Source organism: Octopus sinensis, linkage group LG30 (genome assembly GCF_006345805.1).
Source record: "Octopus sinensis linkage group LG30, ASM634580v1, whole genome shotgun sequence".
NCBI classification, from domain to species: Eukaryota; Metazoa; Mollusca; class Cephalopoda; order Octopoda; family Octopodidae; genus Octopus; species Octopus sinensis.
Genome location: NC_043026.1, coordinates 10,852,104 through 10,872,710, shown reverse-complemented (window position 1 = coordinate 10,872,710; position 20,607 = coordinate 10,852,104). Strand labels below are relative to the sequence as shown.

Sequence of the window (20,607 nt, the reverse complement as noted above, 5' to 3'; positions counted from 1 at the left end):
TCTCAGGGTCTTGCCTTCCAAGTTACCTAGCAACCTCACTAGTGCACACACACAAAAAAAAGCACCTAGTACTTGCAGTAACATAGGAGTTTGGCACTGGTTCCTGTTATACCTATTTCTTTATTGCCCACAAGGGGCTAAACAAGGACAAAGGGATTAAGTCAATTACATCGACCCCAGTGAGTAACTGGTACTTAATTTATCGAAGGCGGAGAGCTGGCAGAAACGTTAGCGCGCCGGGCGAAATGCTTAGTGGTATTTTGTGTGCCGTTATGTTCCGAGTTTAAATTCCGCCAAGGTCGACGTGATCGATTTAATCCGTTTGTCTGTCCTTGTTCATCCCCTCTGTGTTTAGCCCCTTGTGGGTAGTAAAGAAATAGGTACTTAATTTATCGACTCCGATGGTGTGTCATTTGACTGCAGCCATGTTGGGGCACCACCCGCAAGTGTTTTGGTCCAACAAATTGAACCTAGGACATTATTGTTTGAAACCTAGTACTTATTTTATTAGTTTCTTTTGCAAACCTGCTAAGTTATGGAGGTGTAAACACACCACCACCAGTTGTCAACTGGTGGTGAGGGACTAACACGTGCACACACACATATATATCATGTGATGGGCTTCTTTCAGTTTCCGTCTCCCAAATCCACTCGCAAGGCTTTGGTTGGCCTGAGGCTATAGAAGAAGACACTTGCCCAAGGTGCCACGCAGTGAGACTGAACCCAGAACCATGTGGTTGGTAAGCAAGCTACTTACACAGCCACAGCTGCACCTGTATATTTTCATATCATCATCACTAACAAAGTAACCAAGTAGGTCACAAAACAAGGTCCCCTGACTGCATGTGGGGTCTTGAGTGGGGTGGGTTTATGCCAGGCGTTGAGAGGTAAGAGTGTATTTGAAGGATAGGAACTGGTGTCTTTCTGTAGAAAAGATACATGGCTACTCTAGCTGGAAAAAGTAAGATGATGGGGGATGTGAAAGATGTCAGGGTCTACCATCAAGAGGATGAATATGAGGAAGATAGGATCAAAGGATCGGCTATGTATGTATGCATGTATGCATATATATATATATATATATATTATATATATATAGAAGGAGCTTCTACAGGACTAGAACTGTTTCATTCAAGAGAAATCTTCAGGAAGCCCTGAAGATTTCTCTTGAATGAAACAGTTCTAGTCCTGTAGAAGCTCCTTCTATATAATAAATTAATTTACTCTGCTATGTATTGAGTACCTTATTTACCGTGGTTAACCCCAAATCAACCCGGGACCTACATATATATATATATATATATATTATATATATATATATATATATATTTTTTTTTAATGTAGGATAAAATTTTTTTCAAAAAAAATTTTTATCAATGGCCAGCATATTAAAAAATACCTTATTTCTATTTTGGATGTATTTGGGGTACTTAGTTGTGCTCATGACTTAGTGTTTTGCTTCTTCCATGGGTATGAGTAAGTATCTCATTTATTACTTTACCACGTTTATCACTGACGAAGGGAGGGTTCTTACGAACTAACCCTGAAATCGGTCCGATATGGTAATAATGGAATTTTTTTAGAAATTTCTGTCGGCTTTTTTTCGAGTAGTGTGCGTATTGTGATAAATTATATGGTAATGGACAATATGTCCAATTTTCGGCATATTTGGCATTAGAAATTTTTTTCGTTTGCCTTTATTTGTAAGTTGTATATATATATATATATATATATACATACACACACACACTCAAACTGAATCATCAAAACCATATATTTAACTATTACCAAGCAAAACAGCCTTCCAGCATTGACTATTCTGTCTTTTCCATATGTGCAGGAAACCCAGAATCATATTAATTAATCTGTTATCTTTTACTTGTCTCAATCATTTGACTGTGGTCATGCTGGAGCACCATAGTGAAGAATTTTTAGTCAAATGAATCAATCCCAATAGATTTTTTTTAAGTTTGGTACTTTTTATATCGGTCTCTTTTGTCAAACTGCTAAGCTACAGGGATGTAAACACACCAACACCAGTTGTCAAGTGGTGGTGGGGGACCAACACTGACACATGGGTGTGTATTATATACACACACACACACATATATATATATTTCTTTATTGCCTACAAGGGGCTAAATATAGAGAGGACAAACAAGGACAGACAAAGGGATTAAGTCGATTACATCGACCTCAGTGAGAAACTGGTACTTAATTTATCGACCCCGAAAGGATGAAAGGCAAAGTCGACCTCGGTGGAATTTGAACTCAGAACATAACGAGAGACGAAATACCGCTAAGCATTCCGCCCGGCACGCTAACGTGTCTGCCAGCTCGCCTTATATATATATATATATATATATATATACACACACACACACACACACACACATGTATGACAGGCTTCTTTCAGTTTCCATCTAACATCTGTTGGTCAGCTTGAGGCTATAGCAGAAGACACTTGCTCACAATGCCATGCAGTGGGACTAAACCTGAAATCATGTGGTCGTCAAGCAACAATTCACCAGCACAGAAATTTTTGCCATCAAGCACAGTGATATGCCTGCCACACAAGAAATACATAATTTATAGCAACAGAAGCAGTATTAATACCAAAGGCTAATATTTATCTCCCACTTAAAGTGGATGTTGTGCTAGAACCAAGAATACTGCATTATTTAGCTTGAGAGAACATCTCACATGGACTTGAGGTGCCTAAAAGCACTCCTGTTTATATTGCTAGCAGGTGAGAACTATCTGCTACAGCCACTGAAACTGCCAGACCATATGATCTCAGCCTTCCTTGGCCTTGTTAATGGCAGATGTCCAGCTAGACATAGCATCTGATTCCTCTATCAGTGATATATAGAATCTCAGTATCTATTCAAGCACTAGTATCACAATATACATACGTCAGGCTGATTTGTGGTGGATCTCATCCTACAAGATGACACAGCATATTATATCATATACTATATATATAGATACGTAGGTAGATAGGTAGGTAGATAGGTGGGTTGATAGGAAGGTAGGTAGATAGGTAGGTAGGTAGGTAGGTGGGTTGATAGGTAGATAGGTGGGTTGATAGGTAGGTAGGTAGATAGGTAGGTAGTTAGGTAGGTAGGTAGGTAGATAGGTAGGTAGATAGGTGGGTTGATAGGTAGGTAGGTAGGTAGGTAGGTAGGTAGATAGATAGGTGGGTAGGTAGGTAGGTAGATAGGTGGGTTGATAGGTAGGTAGGTAGGTAGGTAGGTAGGTAGGTAGATAGGTAGGTAGGTAGGTAGATAGGTAGGTAGATAGATAGGTAGATAGTTAGATAGATAGATAGATAGATGGATAGATAGATGGTGGACTCTCCTGTTGAAGACAATGTATGAGCATTCAGCTTTTGATGAACGATCTGCACAACTGATTTCTTTATGGTGATCAAATGTTTGTGCTACACATTAACGCACTCCCTCCATCAAATCAACATAGTCTGAACAGGTGCAACAGAGTACCACATGTCAGGTGTTGAAGTGATCGCAGAGCAACACGAAATGAAGTGTTTTGCTCAAGAACACAGCACATCACCCAGTCTAGGAATTGAAATCACTATCTAGTGATCACGGGTGCAATAACACACCCACTATATATAGTCATTCTTCACTTGTTTGTTAGTTGTTATTTTATGTCTATTGTCTGGAAATCTTTCATCAGACACACACCACACACACAAAGGACTATCCTGAAATATGAATAAATCAGCATTACATTTGGCAGATTAATCTGAATGCTAAAGAGAAAGATTCGGCCTACAGTTATAAAATTAGAGAAAACTGAAACATTTGATGAGAAGCAGGAGGAGACAGAGTTATATAAAGTAGAAGAGAACCAAAAGTTCCTTTGGGACAACCTTTTGAGAGGAACAGACCAAGTGTGTGGCTGATGCAAAATTCCAGCCAGAGGATGAGTGACATTGGGGTGGAGCAGTGAAGTAAACAGAGCCATAAAAATGAAGAGACAGTCCTGGAAGGATTGGAAGAAGCAGGGCAGCAGTTCTGTCTGACAAGGGAAAATGCAGAAAGGAGGAGGCTTGCCAATGTTCCACAGTATGAGGACCAAAAGTTTGAGGTGTTCTGCATCGCAAAGCAGTTTTGCAGAGTAAATTATGATGCAGGAGAGAATTTTGTACAGGTTGATGATGGTACACCTGTACTTAGGGATTTTGAAAAAAGGGGGCATGGAAGTGTTACTATGAAGAGCTGTTAAATGTGGGGAATGCATAAGAAAAAGGGAGTCTTCCTAATGGGAAACCAACACAATTATCCGAGTTGACAGCAGCATGGTAGCTAAAACAATTAAGGATATGAAAACAAGGAAAGCTCCTGGTCCATCTGGAATTACTGCGGAGATGCTCAAAATATTTGGTGGAGTGGGATAAAGCCTAATCACTCATATAGTTAAATCAGGTTGTCCAGGAAGCAGGGACACCCACAACTGGTGAAGAAACATTATAGTCAAATGCTACAAAGGTGATGGTGATGCCTTAAACAGAAGCAATTACAGAGGTATCAAATTGCTGGAGCAGGTCACGAAACTTACAGAAAGGGTTATAGCTCAACTCATTAGGTAGAGAGTTATCCTAGATGAGATGCAGTTTGGTTTTGATGTAGACAAAAGCACTACAAAAGAAAGGCAGCTGCAGAAGCTTTTAGCCAATCCTTAAGCATTTGTCAACATGAAGAAAGCATTCGACAGGGAGTCTTGCTCACACAGCTGGTGGTCACTGCAGTGTAAGCAGGAACACAACAACACTTGATTCTCAATCCCCTCTTATTTATCATAGTCTTGCAGGTCATAGCAGAGGAGTTTAACCCTTTCGTTACCAACCCGGCTGAAACCGGCTCTGGCTCTGAGTACAAATGTCTTGTTTTTGTAAGTTTTGAATTAAAATCTTCCACCAAACTTAAGTCACAATTTATGTTCCTAATACTAGCTGAATGATAACTAAGTTATTTTACTAAATTCTCTGTTATATTTAAAATCAATTGAAAGAAACTCAGAGCATCCCAAAATAAATACAGTAATGAAAGGGTTAAAACTAGTTGTCCATGAAAGCTCCTCTATGCACATGGCCTTGTTTTTACAGATGAATCTGTAGTAGAATGAAAAAAGAAATATCCGGTGTGAAAGCAAAACCTGGTATCCTAAGGCCTTAAAGTCAACTGAGCAAAGACTGCAGTTCTAGTAAGCAAGAAAACAAATCAGTCTCTTCAGGAAAATGGGCCTGTCTGATATTAGAGTAAAGGTACAGGTGGAAATTTTGTATGGTGAATTAAGTGCAAACTATGGACACACAAAAGGTGCAGGTGCAACAGAATCACAGAAATGTTAACAAATGTGCAGGAGTAGTAAACACTAAGAACACACTGGAAATAGATTTCTTTAAATGTCAAGGTAGTTGTGATACCTGTGCCGGTGGCATATAAAAATCACCATCCGAACGTGGCCGATGCCAGCGCCGCCTCGACTGGCTTCTGTGCCGGTGGCACGTAAAAAGCAGTCACTACACTCACGGAGTGGTTGGCGTTAGGAAGGGCATCCAGCTGTAGAAACACTGCCAGATCAGACTGGAGCCTGGTGGAGCCTCCTGGCTTCCCAGACTCCAGTCGAACCGTCCAACCCATGCCAGCACAGAAAACATGTTAAACGATGATGATGATGATGAGGATCCCTACAGGTAGTAGACAGTTTTTGTCACCTAGCTGACTTAATTAGCAATGGAGGAGGAAGCTCTGAAAATATAATTAATAAAATAAGAACTGCTGGTTAGAGGAAGTTCAGAGATATATTACCTCTGTGGGTAACAAAAGGCTTCTCCTTCAGAGTGAAAGTCAGATTGTATGATGCTTGTGCATGAAGAGCGATGCTATATGGTAGTGAAGCATGGGTCCTGAATGTAGAGAACATGGGAAGGCTTGGAAGAGTTATCGCTAACGTACTTTGCAGGATGTGCAACACCAGAATGTATCACTTGTTAAGATTACCTCTTTTTTTTTTTTTTTTACTTGTTTCAGTCATTTGACTGCGGCCATGCTGGAGCACCGCCTTTAGTCGAGCAACTCGACCCCGGGACTTATTCTTTGTAAGCCCAGTACTTATTCTATCGGTCTCTTTTTGCCGAACCGCTAAATGACAGGGACGTAAACACACCAGCATCGGTTGTCAAGCAATGCTAGGGGGACAAACACAGACACACACACCCATATATACATATATACGACAGGTTTCTTTCAGTTTCCGTCTACCAAATCCACTCACAAGGCATTGGTCAGCCCGGGGCTATAGTAGAAGACACTTACCCAAGGTGCCACGCAGTGGGACTGAACCCGGAACCATGTGGTTGGTTAGCAAGCTACTTACCACACAGACACTCTACTGATTTTCTATAGAAATTATAGCCAGTACGAATTTTGTTATGACGCTTTGTATCTCTGATGCCTGATGCGAAAGAGGTCATAGATGTAAAATGGGTAATGAGCATATATGCCAACCCATTAATCATATGAATAACCTTAACAAGAGATGTAATAGCACTGCTAACACGGTACCAACTTATAAAAACGTTTAATATACTTTGTGGCATATTACGGTTGCATAACAAAATACAGTATCCCTAGCGGTCAGAGTATGTACAACAAGATGCAAATATGTTGAGAGAAAAACTGGGTACAAGAGGCATCAAAACGGAGTGTGCAAGAGAGAAGGCCGTGCTGGTATGGTCACATAATGTATATGAATGAGAACAGTTGCATAAAGAAGTGCTCATCCCTAAATGCAGATGAAACCTGTAAAAGGAGGAGACCCAGGAAGATGTGGGATGAAGTGGTGAAGAATGACCTCTGAATGCTTAACCTCACTGTAAAGATGAGGAAGAAATCAGACAATCATGCTCACTAAGACCCATCCATCTAAGAAAAATTGAGCCTCTAAAGGCCTCATTTATGTCTATGCCCCTACACACAATCTGCCCAACGAATTTCTCCCTCACAGCTCATCTTCCTAACACACTCCCTCCACATGTGCATTTCCCATCTAACCTCCGACTCTCATAAACTTACCTACCCCCATTCATCCTGTCCAATTCCCTGTATTACTTATATTCACTTCCATGTAACTCGAAAGGTATGCCCTAAAACATCTTCACCACTACCATCTCTCTTTTCCATCTGGGGGTAGCCATGTATTTCCTCTACAGCAAGACTCCTATTTCTGCCTATCATACTTTAACCTTTCATCACCTGGCACAAGGTTACCTCTGGGTACTGCTCCTCATCTGTTGCCAAGCAAAGTAATATTTCCCCAAGTTCTGATATGCTTTCACAGAATACTGGAAATGAAAGACTGTTTATACAATAGTAACACTCATTTACAACTATCATATAATGTTAAGACAAGGAGACAAACATACACAGTTTGACAGTCTTCTGTGCCGGTGGCACGTAATAAGCACCCACTACACTCACGGAGTGGTTGGCGTTAGGAAGGGCATCCAACTGTAGAAACACTGCCAGATCAGACTGGAGCCTGGTGCAGCCTCCTGGCTTCCCAGACCCCGGTCGAACCGTCCAACCTGTGCTAGCGCGGAAAATGGACGTTAAACGATGACGATGATGTATGTGTGTATATACATACATCTGTATGTATATAGGTACATGGCTCAGTGGTTAGAGTGTCGGATTTACAGTCATGAGATAGTGGGTTCGATTCCCAGACCAGGGCGTGCTGTGTTCTTAAGCAAAACGCTATGTATTTCATGTTGCTCCAATTCATTCAGCTGTAGAAACGAATTGCGACATCACTGGTGCCAAGCTGTATCAGCCTTTGCCCTTCCTTTGGATAACATCAGTTGCACGGAGAAGGGAGGCTGGTATGCATGGGTGACTGTTGGTCTTCCATAAACAACTTTGCCTGGACTTGTGCCTCAAAAGGGAACTTTTTAGGTGCAATCTTATGGTCATTCATGACCAAAGGGAGTCTTTACCTGTGTGTGTGTGTGTGTGTGTATACACATATATACCTCTGGTTAAGTCATTTCAACTTACATCATTTCCGAAGATCTGTTGGTCTCTCTAAAATATTAAATAAATATTAGATACAGTATTAATTTATGTTGCCTCGCAAAACAGCAGTGATGGTCATGCTATACTGTACTGTTAGTTCCGGGTTGTATCGATTGGTTACATTCATATTCTTCTCTGGGAAATAAATAAAATAACAGAAACAATCTGTAAAGCATATTAAAATTAATGTTAAGATACAGCATGCATCACTGATCACAAGCCACGTGGTTTTATGTTGAAGAAAATGCAAGAGGCTTTTTCTTATTTCATCATCGTTTAACGATCGCTTTCCATGCTAGCATGGGTTGGACGATTTTGACTGAAGGCTGACGAACCAGATAGCTGCAACAGGCTCCAATCTTGATTTGGCAGTGTTTCTACAGCTGGATGCCCTTCCTAACGCCAACCACTCCGAGAGTGTAGTGGGTGCTTTTTACGTACCACCTGCACGGGGGCCAGTCAGGCAGTACTGGCAACTACCTCGCTCGAATCTTTTCACACATGCCACCAGCACAGGTGCCAGAGAAGCGACATTGGTAATGATCCCGCTCGAATGGTGTCCTTTTACGTGCCACAGGTACGGAAGCCAGTTGGCTGCTCTGGCAACGATCACGCTCAGATGGTGCTCTTGGCACCCTACTAGCACATGCACAAGTGCCAGTAAGGTGACACTCGTAACAATCATACTCGAAACGTTTTGCTTTGAGAAAATAGATCCCAATGCACCAACGTTTTGTAAAAATATTAGGCGGGTCGTCAAGATACTATTGCACCTTATTACCTAATCCTTTGAAGAGAAGAAAAAGACAATTCAAGGAAGTTTAGACAAGTTCTCACGATCTACACTGTCACAACAGGAGTCAGCTGATGATCCCCAACCATCAAGATCTTGTGTGTAATCTTCTCCTCCTCCTACATCAGCCTCAACGAGTAACACCAACGTCAGGCACCAGGTAGGCAACAGTAAAGTATATGAAATTTCTTCTTAATATAAAAGCAGCCTAGACCTGCCCAGCAATTTACCGAATTTGTAGGCTAGCATGAAAACAAACTAGGCGAGCCTTGGTTTTAATTATTACTCTTTTACTTGTTTCAGTCATTTGACTGCAGCCATGCTGGAGCACCGCCTTTAATCGAGCAACTCGACCCCGGGACTTATTCTTTTTGTAAGCCCAGTACTTATTCTATCGGTCTCTTTTGCCGAACCGCTAAGTAACGGGGACATAAACACACCAGCATCGGTTGTCAAGCAATGCTAGGGGGACAAACACAGACACACAAACACATATATATATACATTTAAATGATGGTTATTTCGACTGAAGTCATGTCCTCTGGAACCGATTAATGATGTAGGGTGAGTTATGATTGGATATATAATCCTCATCACTCAACGTCTGTCTTCCATGCTGGCATGGGTTGAATGGTTTCACAGGAGCCAGCCAGGTAGATCGACTGCACTAGGCTACTGTGTTTTGGAATGGTCTATATGGCTGGATGCCATTCTTAATACCAACCACCATGTAGAGTGGACTGAGTGCTTTTTACATGGCACACACACACACACACAAGGGCTTCTTCCAGTTTCCATCTACTAACCCAACTCACAATGCTTCAGTAAATTCAAGGCTACAGCAGCCAGTAATGCTTTCACAGAGAACTGGAAAGGAATGACACACCACTTGTATGACAGTGACACTCATTTACAAGCATCACATGATGTCAAGACAAGAAGACACAAACATACACACACACACAGCGAGGCTTTGGTTACCTGGGGCTGCAGCAGAAGACACTTGCCCCAAAGTGCTACACAACAGGACTGAACCCAAAACCATGTGGTTGGGAAGCAAATTTCAAAACCACACAGCAACACCTGCATAGATAGACAGATAGATAGATAAGTAGGTATGTAGGTAGATAGGTAGGTAAGTAGATATATATATATATATATATAGAGAGAGAGAGAGAGAGATAGATAGATAGGTAGGTAGGTAGGTAGATAGGTAGATAGATATATATAGAGATAGATAGATACAGAGATATATAATAGATAGATAGATAGATAGATAGATAGATAACTTTATTGGCCACACAGGGCTAGACACGGGGGGGGGACAATTACAATGTAGAGTTTTTCTTTTCGAGGGGGGCAAAAACAAAGTAAAAAAAAGAGATAGATAGACAGGCAGATAATAGATTATATATACAAACAGGTAGACAGACACAGGTAGATAGACAGATAGATATATTGATAGACAGACCGACAGATAGGTAGATAGATAGATTTGCTCACACATTCATACTTCTTTATGAATATATATATGATATATATATATATATATATATACATATACAAACATTATCTAAATAGTAAAACAAATACATTTATATATTGTTATAAATCAGCCCCTACTTAGTGAGAGATCCATGCGTACAAAAAAGAGTAGTAGGAAGATAAGAGTGTTCCACAGACAGCAGAAGCCAGTGTGAGAGAGAGAGAGACGTGAGGAGAGGTTGGGCGGGATTTGAAACTACACACTGCTTGATAAGCAGTATATAGGGTCTAGGGTTGGTCGTTGTGCTTAGAGTTGTGTGTATATATATATATACACACACACACACACACACACACACACACACACGAATACAGACGTATCCGGATGCGTCTCTCAACGCTTTCACTTTATACATACATATATATATATATATATATATATATATATATATATATATATATATATATATTGTACGTGTTCGTTTTTTTTTTTATTTTTTCTCTTGTTTCAGTCGTCGGGCAACGACCACGCTAGAGCACCGCATTTTCAGGTCATCGAACGAACCAACCAACCACAGTTCTTATCCCGCCCTCACATGGTACTTATTCTATCGGTGCCTTTTGCCGAACCGCTAGGACATAAACAGGTAAAACAAAACCAACACTGACAATAAATAAATAAATATATATAAGCGTTCTTTCGTTGAAAGAATGCATATATATACACATTTATATATATTTTATTTCAAGGACATAAATACCTCTTAAAGGATGTCTTTTCTTATATATATATATATATATATATATATATTATAACGGGGGCCGATTTATGGAGCCGCCCTTAATGTTAACTGCTCTGCTCTACATCTTTGAGTATGCTTCTCCATCGAATTTATGTATTTCTACAAACGATATATATATATATATATACATACATACACACGATGGGTTTCTTTAAGTATACCAAATCCACTCACAGGGATTTGGTTGGCCCGGGGCTAGACTAAAAGCACACATGCCCAACGTGCCACACAATGGAAACGAACCCGGAACCATGTGGTCGAGAAGCAAACTTCTTACAACAGCTATGCCTGCGCCTACATATATAATTGACTAATTTGTGTGTGTGCATATACATATATACACACACAAATTGGTCATTAGCTCCGGACTTCAGGGACCCTTTTGATCAAAAGCATCTCGGACACGACCTCATTATCTAACAGCTCTTTTTCTGAGACGCGTACGGTTGAAAAGAAACATGGCTGGTTTTTCAAAACTCATCCATCCGTGACTATCACGTCGCGTTTTGTGTGTGTGTGTAGTTAAGAACCCTCACTTTGAAACCACATGGTTTCAGGTTCAATCCCACTGCATGGTACCTTGGGCAAGTGTCTTCTACCAATGCTCCAGGCTGACCAAAACCTTGAGAGTGGATCTTATTAGAGTAGAAGGCCTTTGGGTGTGTGTATTCTTTTACTCATTTCAGTCATTTGACTGTGGCCATGCTAGAGCACTGCTTTAAAGGGTGTTAGTCGAAGAAATCAACCCCCAGGACATTCTTCGTAAGCCCAGTATTCTATCGGTCCCTTTGACAAACTGCTAAGTTACGGGGACATAAACACACCAGCGTCGGTTGTCAAGCGATGGCGGGGGGAACAAACACAAGCAAATATATACATATACGACGGGCTTCTTCTAGTTTCCGTATACCAAATCCACTAACAAGGCTATAGTAGAAGACACTTGCCACATCGTGGGACTGAACCTGGAACCATGTGTTTGAGAAGCAAGCTTCTTACCACACAGCCACGACAGCCATCGCTTCACAATCGATGTTGGTTTGTTTACGTCCCCGTCACGGAGCAGGTCGACAAAACTCACAAGATTTTTTTAATGTAGTGATCGATTTGACTAAAACTTTTCAAGACGTTGCTACATCATGGCTACAGTCCAATGTCTAAAAAAGTAATACCCAGAATATATTTTCCAATGTATAACTTTTCTAGACGAATATACATTTGACTGCTATTTCTAGCATTTCGAGTGAACACGTACAAGTTCATGGGTCAATACTGATTAAGCAAACGTGACAGACGTGCCATCCATGACTATCCGTTTATACACAAGACTTCATTGTTCGATATATCCTTCTTTTTAAGACGGTATACCGCGTAGTTGGGGGAGATTTGGCTGCTATGTCTAACAGTACTAGGATGGAGCTCGAAGTAGGGAAATAAAGATATGAACATACATATTCACGAGTGTGTATATATATATATAATTACACAATCACATGTGTAGATATATGTAACGAGGAAGATGTATAACCTATACGTATATACATCCATACGTGTACATACACACACATAAGCACACCTAACATTCAAAGAGATGTAGACACAAATACATATATACACGCGCTCAAACATATACACACACCATATATATATATATATATATATTTCTTTACTACCCACAAGGGGCTAAACACAGAGGGGACAAACAAGGACAGCCAAACGGATTAAGTCGATTATATCGACCCCGAAAGGATGAAAGGCAAAGTCGACCTCGGCGGAATTTGAACCCAGAACGTAACGGCAGACGAAATACGGCTATGCATTTCGCCCGGCGTGCTAACGATTCTGCCACCTCGCCGCCATATATATATATATATATATATATATATATATATATATATATATATATATATATATACGCCTATATATATATATACACACGCCTATATATATATATATATATATATATACACACGCCTATATATATATATATATATATACACACGCCTCTCTCTCTCTCTCTATATATATATATATATATATACACGTGTATTAATGCACAAAGAGAATAAAAGTTGAACTTACCATCATAATAGTAACATATTCGTTTCTTACTGTGTCCCTGAGTGGTCATTTTTCTACTTCTTTTGTGTATATAGTAAATAATATATAACTATATATACACAGCAATCTATATAATATATATATAAATACGTATGTATATATATATAAGCCGCCCTGCCTCTCAATTTAAATATCAGTTGTGAGTGTAGAGATATATGTGTATGTATGAATGTGTGCTGGCTATATAAATACGTATGTATGTATATATATTGTGTATGTGCGCGCGTGTGTATGTGTGTGTGTGTGTGTGTAAGTGTTGTCAACCGAATAACCTCCGGTCAGACCTTTCCAGTTCGAGTTAAAGGGAGAGAGAGAAAGAAAAGCCACAGCTGAGATGGAGAATGTAAAAGGGTGAAATGAGAGAGGCCGGAAGTGGCTGCTACTACTGCTGCTGCCGTGGCTGTTATTGCTGCTGCTGATGATTAAGGCTACTGCTGCTGATGATTAAGGCTGCTGCTGCTGTTACTGCTGATGATGATGATGATGGTGATGATGATTACTGCTGTTGTTGCTGCTTATTGTAGTTGGTTAGTTGGTGGAGTTGAGGAGAGGGAAGGGAGACAGAGAAAGAGAGAGAGGGGGGGATGGAATATGAAAGGTAAAAGTAGAGAGGGAATGAGAAGAGTAAAGAGAGAGGGGTAGGGAGAAAGAGGAGGTAGGTTTATAAGAGAGAGTGATAGGAATGGGGAGAGTCAAAATAGAGAAAGGGGGAGAGAGGGAAAACGAAAAAGAGAAAGGAGGAGCAAAATATATAGAAAAGAGTGTTGGAAGGAGGCTTGTATATAGAAAGACAGATGAATAGAGAGAGAGAGAAAGGGGGAGAGAATGAGCGAGAGAGGAATGGAAAGAGGTGTGGAAGGAAGGTATAAAAATATAGAGAGAGGAAGGTATTTGGAGACAGAGAGAATGAAAATATAGGAAGAATTGAGAGCAAGGGAGGAAAAGTATATAGAGGAGAGAGGGTGGGATGTAGAGTGGTGAAAGGGTGGTGAGAGTGAAATAGGGAGCAACTTCCAGAGAGGAGTGAGGAAGGGGAGTTGTTAGGAGCAGAGAAGAGGGAAGGAGAACAGAAAATTAGAAAGAGGGGGAGAGGACGAGGCAGAGATATAAATGGGAAGAGGGAGAGATTGGAAAAGGGAGGTGAGAGGTCAGACAAGAACTGGCTGCTGCTGATTATGTCCAGATATGATCACGATGATGATGATCATGATGATGACGCTTTCTCCTTCTATTAACCGTTCTAACGACTGGTGGCGACCTCTAGGGCTAGGTGTAAAAAGGGGAGACGCTGCTGCTGCTGCTGTGGTTGTTGTATAACCCCAGGTCACTGTTGGTCCTGTAGACCTACGAACAAAGGGTATTCCAGGAATATTAGGACTAATATACTCAATGCAACCTTCCTTGTGGTTGTTTAGTCACTGGTCGTTCCTGATCCAGCGGACCTGTGATCAAAGGTGTTCCAGCTACTATCGTTCTGTCTTCCATCAAGACATAGTGTATCTTGGACTAAATTACAAAACGTGTTCCTCCTTATTGATATTACTGTTTAGCTCTTGCTCAGTCTTGATCTAACAGACATATAATCAAAGATCTTCCAGCTATAACCACTCCATCTTTTATTCAGACATAATGTATCTAGGACTACATCATCTAACGTCCTTTTTTGTTGTTGCTTAGCCCTAAGTCAGTCTTTATCTGAGAGACCTCTGATTAAAGAGCTTCCTACCATAACCATCTCATTTTTTATTCAGAAAAAGTATACTTAGGACAGTTTTACAAGATTCCTACATGCAGTGGAGGGCCACATGTTTCTCTTAGCTCTCATTTTTCACCATGGTTTCTACATCTAACATGAGCCACTTTACAGAGTGTAGTGGTACATTTTCCAAGCCACCAACACTAAAGGGAGTCCCTTGCCATCAGCAAAACCAAAGAGAGATGAAGCAGGGTTTGAGAAAACTCTGCATTGTCACTGCTTGAATCAATTACTAGGCTGGGAGCTGCACCTGGCTTCATTTGCCTGTTCTGGCATGGTTTCTACAGCTGGATGCCCTTCCTAATGCCAACCACTTCACAGAATGGTACTCGGTGCTTTTTATATGGCACCATCACCAACTGGGTCAACAAGTACATTGCAAGACAAAATACCCCCTCAACTGTGGAGGGTGAATAATTTTGAGCATGTGGTTTTGTGCCAGTTGAGAGATTAAAGTTATAGAGAGACAGAGATAAGTGTTTCTACAGCTGGATGCCCTTCCTAATGCCAACCACTTCACAGAATGGTACTCGGTGCTTTTTATGTGGCACCATCACCAACTGGGTCAACAAGTACATTGCAAGACAAAATACCCCCTCAACTGTGGAGGGTGAATAATTTTGAGCATGTGGTTTTGTGCCAGTTGAGAGATTAAAGTTATAGAGAGACAGAGATAAGTGTCTTGCTACAAAATAGATACATGGATACTCCGGTTGGAAAAGGAATGGAGAACGAGTTAGAGAATAAGATAAGGAGAACGATGCTGAAAGAGATGGCAAAGATGTTCTGGGACATACTCTCAAGGAACAGTGAAGGATGGTGTGCAGTGCTGGATTAACCATTAAGCAAAATAAGCATGTGCTTAGAGCATCAAGGGAAGGAGGGAGCACCACAGAAATGGTAAATGGTTTATAGCACAAAAATAATATTCAGGATGCTTTTATCTCAACTAAGTATAGATTCAGATGTGTCACATTCAGCTGCAGATCATATGATTTCATAATTAGTGCACAAAATGCACTATATATATATATATATATATATATATATATACAAATTGAGATAGGGGTTGTAAATGCAACCCTTCATGGGATAACATATATCCAATATACTGCTAGTGAAGTACCCAACAAAGTTAATACATAAATGTTAAGAATTGCGATGCAATTAATTCATTTACTGTATTATATGGGCAAAGGTAAAATGTTTTACCACAAATTCATAATACAAAATAAGAAAATGGAGAAATATATCCAAATCAAATATCAATTACCAGATAATATCCAATCACTAATAAAGTATGTGATTGGGTATTATCTGGTAATTGATATTTGATTTGGATGTATTTCTCCATTTTCTTATTTTGTATATATATATATATATATACGATGGGCTTCTTTCATTTTCCATCGACCAAATCCACTCACAAGGCTTTGGTCAGCCTGAGGCTATAGTAGAAGACACTTGCCCAAGGTGCCATGCAGTGGAATTGAATCCAGAACCATGTGGTTAGTAAGCAAGCTACTTACCACACTGTTACTCCTGTGTCTAAACATGTAAGTAAGATTAATTTTGAGGATCTAATCAAAGATTTTGCAATTCAAAAAAGTTGGAGGAAACTTTTCAAATAAAAATAAAATGGAAATATACAAAAATGAACATTATTTTCCCTCTTATTTTGTTTCGTTTTGAAAATTAAAAATTTATTCTATGGTTTATTGTTCTTTATATTTTGAATTACATAATCTTTTATGGGGCACCAAAATCTTTCAAGTTCTTTGGGGCCTCGATGGGTTTTAATCCAGCCCTGGTGGTGGGGGAACATTATGCAAGTGGGTATGTGTGTGCGTGTGTGTCCTCGTGTTTATTGCCCACACCATTTGACAACTGGTGCTGGTTTGTGGATTAAAATCCATCAAGGCGGTGCTCCAGCATGGCTGCAGTTTAACTAACTAAAACAATGTAAAATAACGAAAGAATAACAAGGATGACATAATTTAACATCTGGGACAATGCCGCCGTTGTACACAAACACACACACACACATTTCTGTCTGACTTTGTTGGTGAGAGAAAGAGAGGGATTCAGGAAGGAAACGGGATTTCTTTCTGCTGCTTGCTTATTGTTACATTTGAACCTGGGAATAAATGGTACCAGCACCACCACCACCATTATCTCCACTACTCTTACTGCTACTATTACAAATGACAACCGTCACCACCATCACCACTACCACTACCATCATCGTCACAAACTCCGCCGCCGTCACCAGCATTACCACCAACAACACCACCACCACCATCACTACCATCATCGTCACAAACGCCGCCGCCGTCACCAGCATCACCACCACATCACCACCACCATCACTGCACACATTATTACTACTACTGCTTTCACTGACACCGTCACCACCACTACCACCACCGCCGCCATAATCAGTGTCATCACTACGACCACTAAAACTACTACCATATCACCCCCCCCCAACACCATCACCACCACCACGAGAACAACAAGCATTACTAACGCCGCCGCCATCTTCACCACCACCACCATCACCGTCACCATCTTCATCACAACAACACCACCGCCGCCGCACCGCGACAACAAACAACAAAAGCCAGGCCTAGGCAGCACCAGCAGCAACAACAGCAGCCAGCAGGAAATACATCTATGGAAGCACCTAATCCCGGTTTCTAACGTCCGCATTTGTTATTTCTGTATATTTTTCACATGGCTTCGCCTTGTCTTTTGTCTACGACCGGCTGCTTTTCCTATGGCGGCGGTTCTTTTTTTTTTTTTTTTTCATTTCAAGTCAAAACACCTCCAATTTCTAAATGAAACTAGTATTTAACCTTCTCCAACGTGATTCAATGAATTATTTTTCATATCTACGCTATCCTTATCCACATTAAATAAACAGACGACAATATTTATTTATAATTCTTCATGGCGTTGTAGTTGTTGTTTAGCCCCAGGTCAACCGAGATCGCGCATATCTATAATGAAAAACGTTCCAACAGTGACCGTCACGTTTTTTCTTTTACCTAAGTGGTTGAAAAACCAAGGATTGCATTTTCTAACGAGTCCCTTTTTAAACCGGGTGTAATAAAATTTTGGCTGTTATTTCTAGTAAGCTAAGAGACCACATACAGGCTACTTCGGCGTTTTTACTTGTGTGTGTATATAGATAGATAAATAGGTAGATGATAGATATAGTATATATATATATATATATATATATATAAGCACTAACGGAGAATCGAGTGAGCAACTCGTCTCATTACATAATTATTCATCAACACTTTACCAGAAGTTTACTGGTTAAATATTATTATATAATATATGAAATAATTCATCGAATCAGTATTATTCCAACAATACTGGAAAATATAGACTCTTGAACACGCGTGCGGTGTGTTATATGTGTGTGTGTGTACATGTATGTATTTGTGTTTGCATGTCTATGTATGTGAACGTAAATGTGTATATATGTGTGTGTGCATCATTCTCTTTCTCTCTATGTGTGTGTGTGTGTGTATACGAGGACTTGCTGAAAAGTTCCTGGCTTTGAATAAAAGAACATAGAGGGGCATCACTTAATTATGATTTTATCTAACATATTCCCCAGTCAGATCTACACACTGCAGCGATCCTTCAGGTTTTCTAAGATCTGTAAAAAAAAAAAAAAAAACTCGAAAGGTCGGGCCTCCAACCAGGCCTTTCGCGACACTCGTAAAGCCGGGGGATCTATTCGGTTTGAACGGCAGTTTGTAACCGAAAAGATCCAAGCCGGGAACTTTTCGTCAATCCCTCGTGCATGTGTGTATGTATATATATATATATATATATATATATATAATATGTGTGTGTGTGTGCCTGTAAATATGTTGCTGTTAGCCAAACGTCTATCCTTACCGCGCTGACTTATGGACTAAGTGTGTTCCAAACGTGACCGCCCTGACATTTTAAATAAAACATCTAAATCTTGTCTGTTTTCCTTTATTATAAAAACACGGGGTAATTTGAGAAAGATTTGGTTGCTATATCTAGCACAGAGAGCGACCGTCTGTATAAGATAGGCAGCTATAATAGTTTCCACATTCGGAGCCTAAGTCTAGTTGATGACCTTAGATCATGGATAGTCCTCGAGATTGAGGATGGTCTTTGTTCTTTTTTTCTTTCTAGTTATTGATGGACTCTGAGGTGACAGATGAGTCCATTTCTTTCTTGATAGGTGATTCAAGACGGAAGGTCCCTTTTTGGTTGTTTTTGTCTATCTTTTCTCCTTGGTCGGCAGTCCTACTGGTCTCAAAAATTGTTATTCCTTCATTGGTAATAGGTCTCCAATGTTCTCAATCCAAAGTATTTTCTCTGCTAGTTCAATATTCTTTTCTACTATAAGCACAAGGCCCGACATTTAGGGAGACGGAGCCAGTCGATTAGATCGGCTCCAGTATGTAACTGGAACTTAACTGGCTGTAACTGGTACAACTGGCTGTGTGGTAAGTAGCTTGCTTACCAACCACATGGTTGTCCCACTGCGTGGCATCTTGTGCAAGTGTCTTCTACTATAGCCTCAGTGGATTTGGTAGACGGAAACTGTAAGAAGCCTGTCATATATGTGCATGTATATATATGTGTGTGTGTGTTTGTATGTCTGTGTTTGTCCCCCCCCAATATCGCTTGACAACCGATACTGGTGTGTTTACGTCCCTGTAACTTAGCAGTTTGGCAAAAGAGACCAATAGAATAAGTACTAGGCTTACAAAGAATAAGTCCTGGGGTCGATTTGCTCAACTAAAGGCGGTGCTCCAGCATGGCCGCAGTCAAATGACTGAAAGAAATATATATCTATATGTATATATATATACAGGAGTGGCTGTGTGGTAAGTAGCTTGTTAACCAACCACATGGCTCCGGGTTCAGTCCCACTGCGTGGCATCTTGGGCAAGTGTCTTCTGCTATAGCCCCGGGCCGACCAATGCCTTGTGAGTGGATTTGGTAGACGGAAACTGAAAGAAGCCTGTCCTATATGTATATATATATATATATGTATGTGTGTGTGTGTGTTTGTCCCCCTAGCATTGCTTGACAACCAATGCTGGTGTGTTTACGTCCCCGTCACTTAGCGGTTCGGCAAAAGAGACCGATAGAATAAGTACGGGGCTTACAAAGAATAAGTCCCGGGGTCGATTTGCTCGACTAAAGTCGGTGCTCCAGCATGGCCGCAGTCAAATGACTGAAACAAGTAAAAGAGTAAAAGAGTAAATATATATATGTGTGTGTGTGTTGTGTGTATCTCTCAGTGTTGGTGTGTTTACATCCCTGTAACCAAGCAGTTTGGCAGAAGAGACCAATAGAATAAGTACTATGCTTAAGTAAAAAGTCCTGGGGTCAATTTATTCGACTGAAACCTTTCAAGGTGGTGCTCCAGCATGGCTGCAGTCAATTGACTGAAGCATAAGAATAAAAACAATAAAAGGATATATGTAAAAAAATATAAAGGAAGAGAGAAGACATAAAATGAAAAAATTT

At 40.3% G+C, this 20,607-nt stretch overlaps 1 protein-coding gene across 2 annotated transcripts in view; it reads right to left on the bottom strand.

Annotated features, from left to right (window-relative positions):
• The window catches only part of LOC115226524 (histone deacetylase 2), a 38,676-nt gene extending 24,963 nt beyond the window's left edge, over positions 1–13,713 (bottom strand). The window contains exon 1 of one of the 2 annotated variants that reach the window (XM_029797524.2): positions 13,272–13,713. In XM_029797524.2, coding sequence (XP_029653384.1) covers positions 13,272–13,320 — 49 coding nt within the window. In that variant the 5' untranslated portion in view covers positions 13,321–13,713. The remainder of the gene's footprint in view (positions 1–13,271) is intronic. The other variant, XM_029797525.2, reaches the window with a different exon arrangement.
• Positions 13,714–20,607: the final 6,894 nt, after the last annotated feature.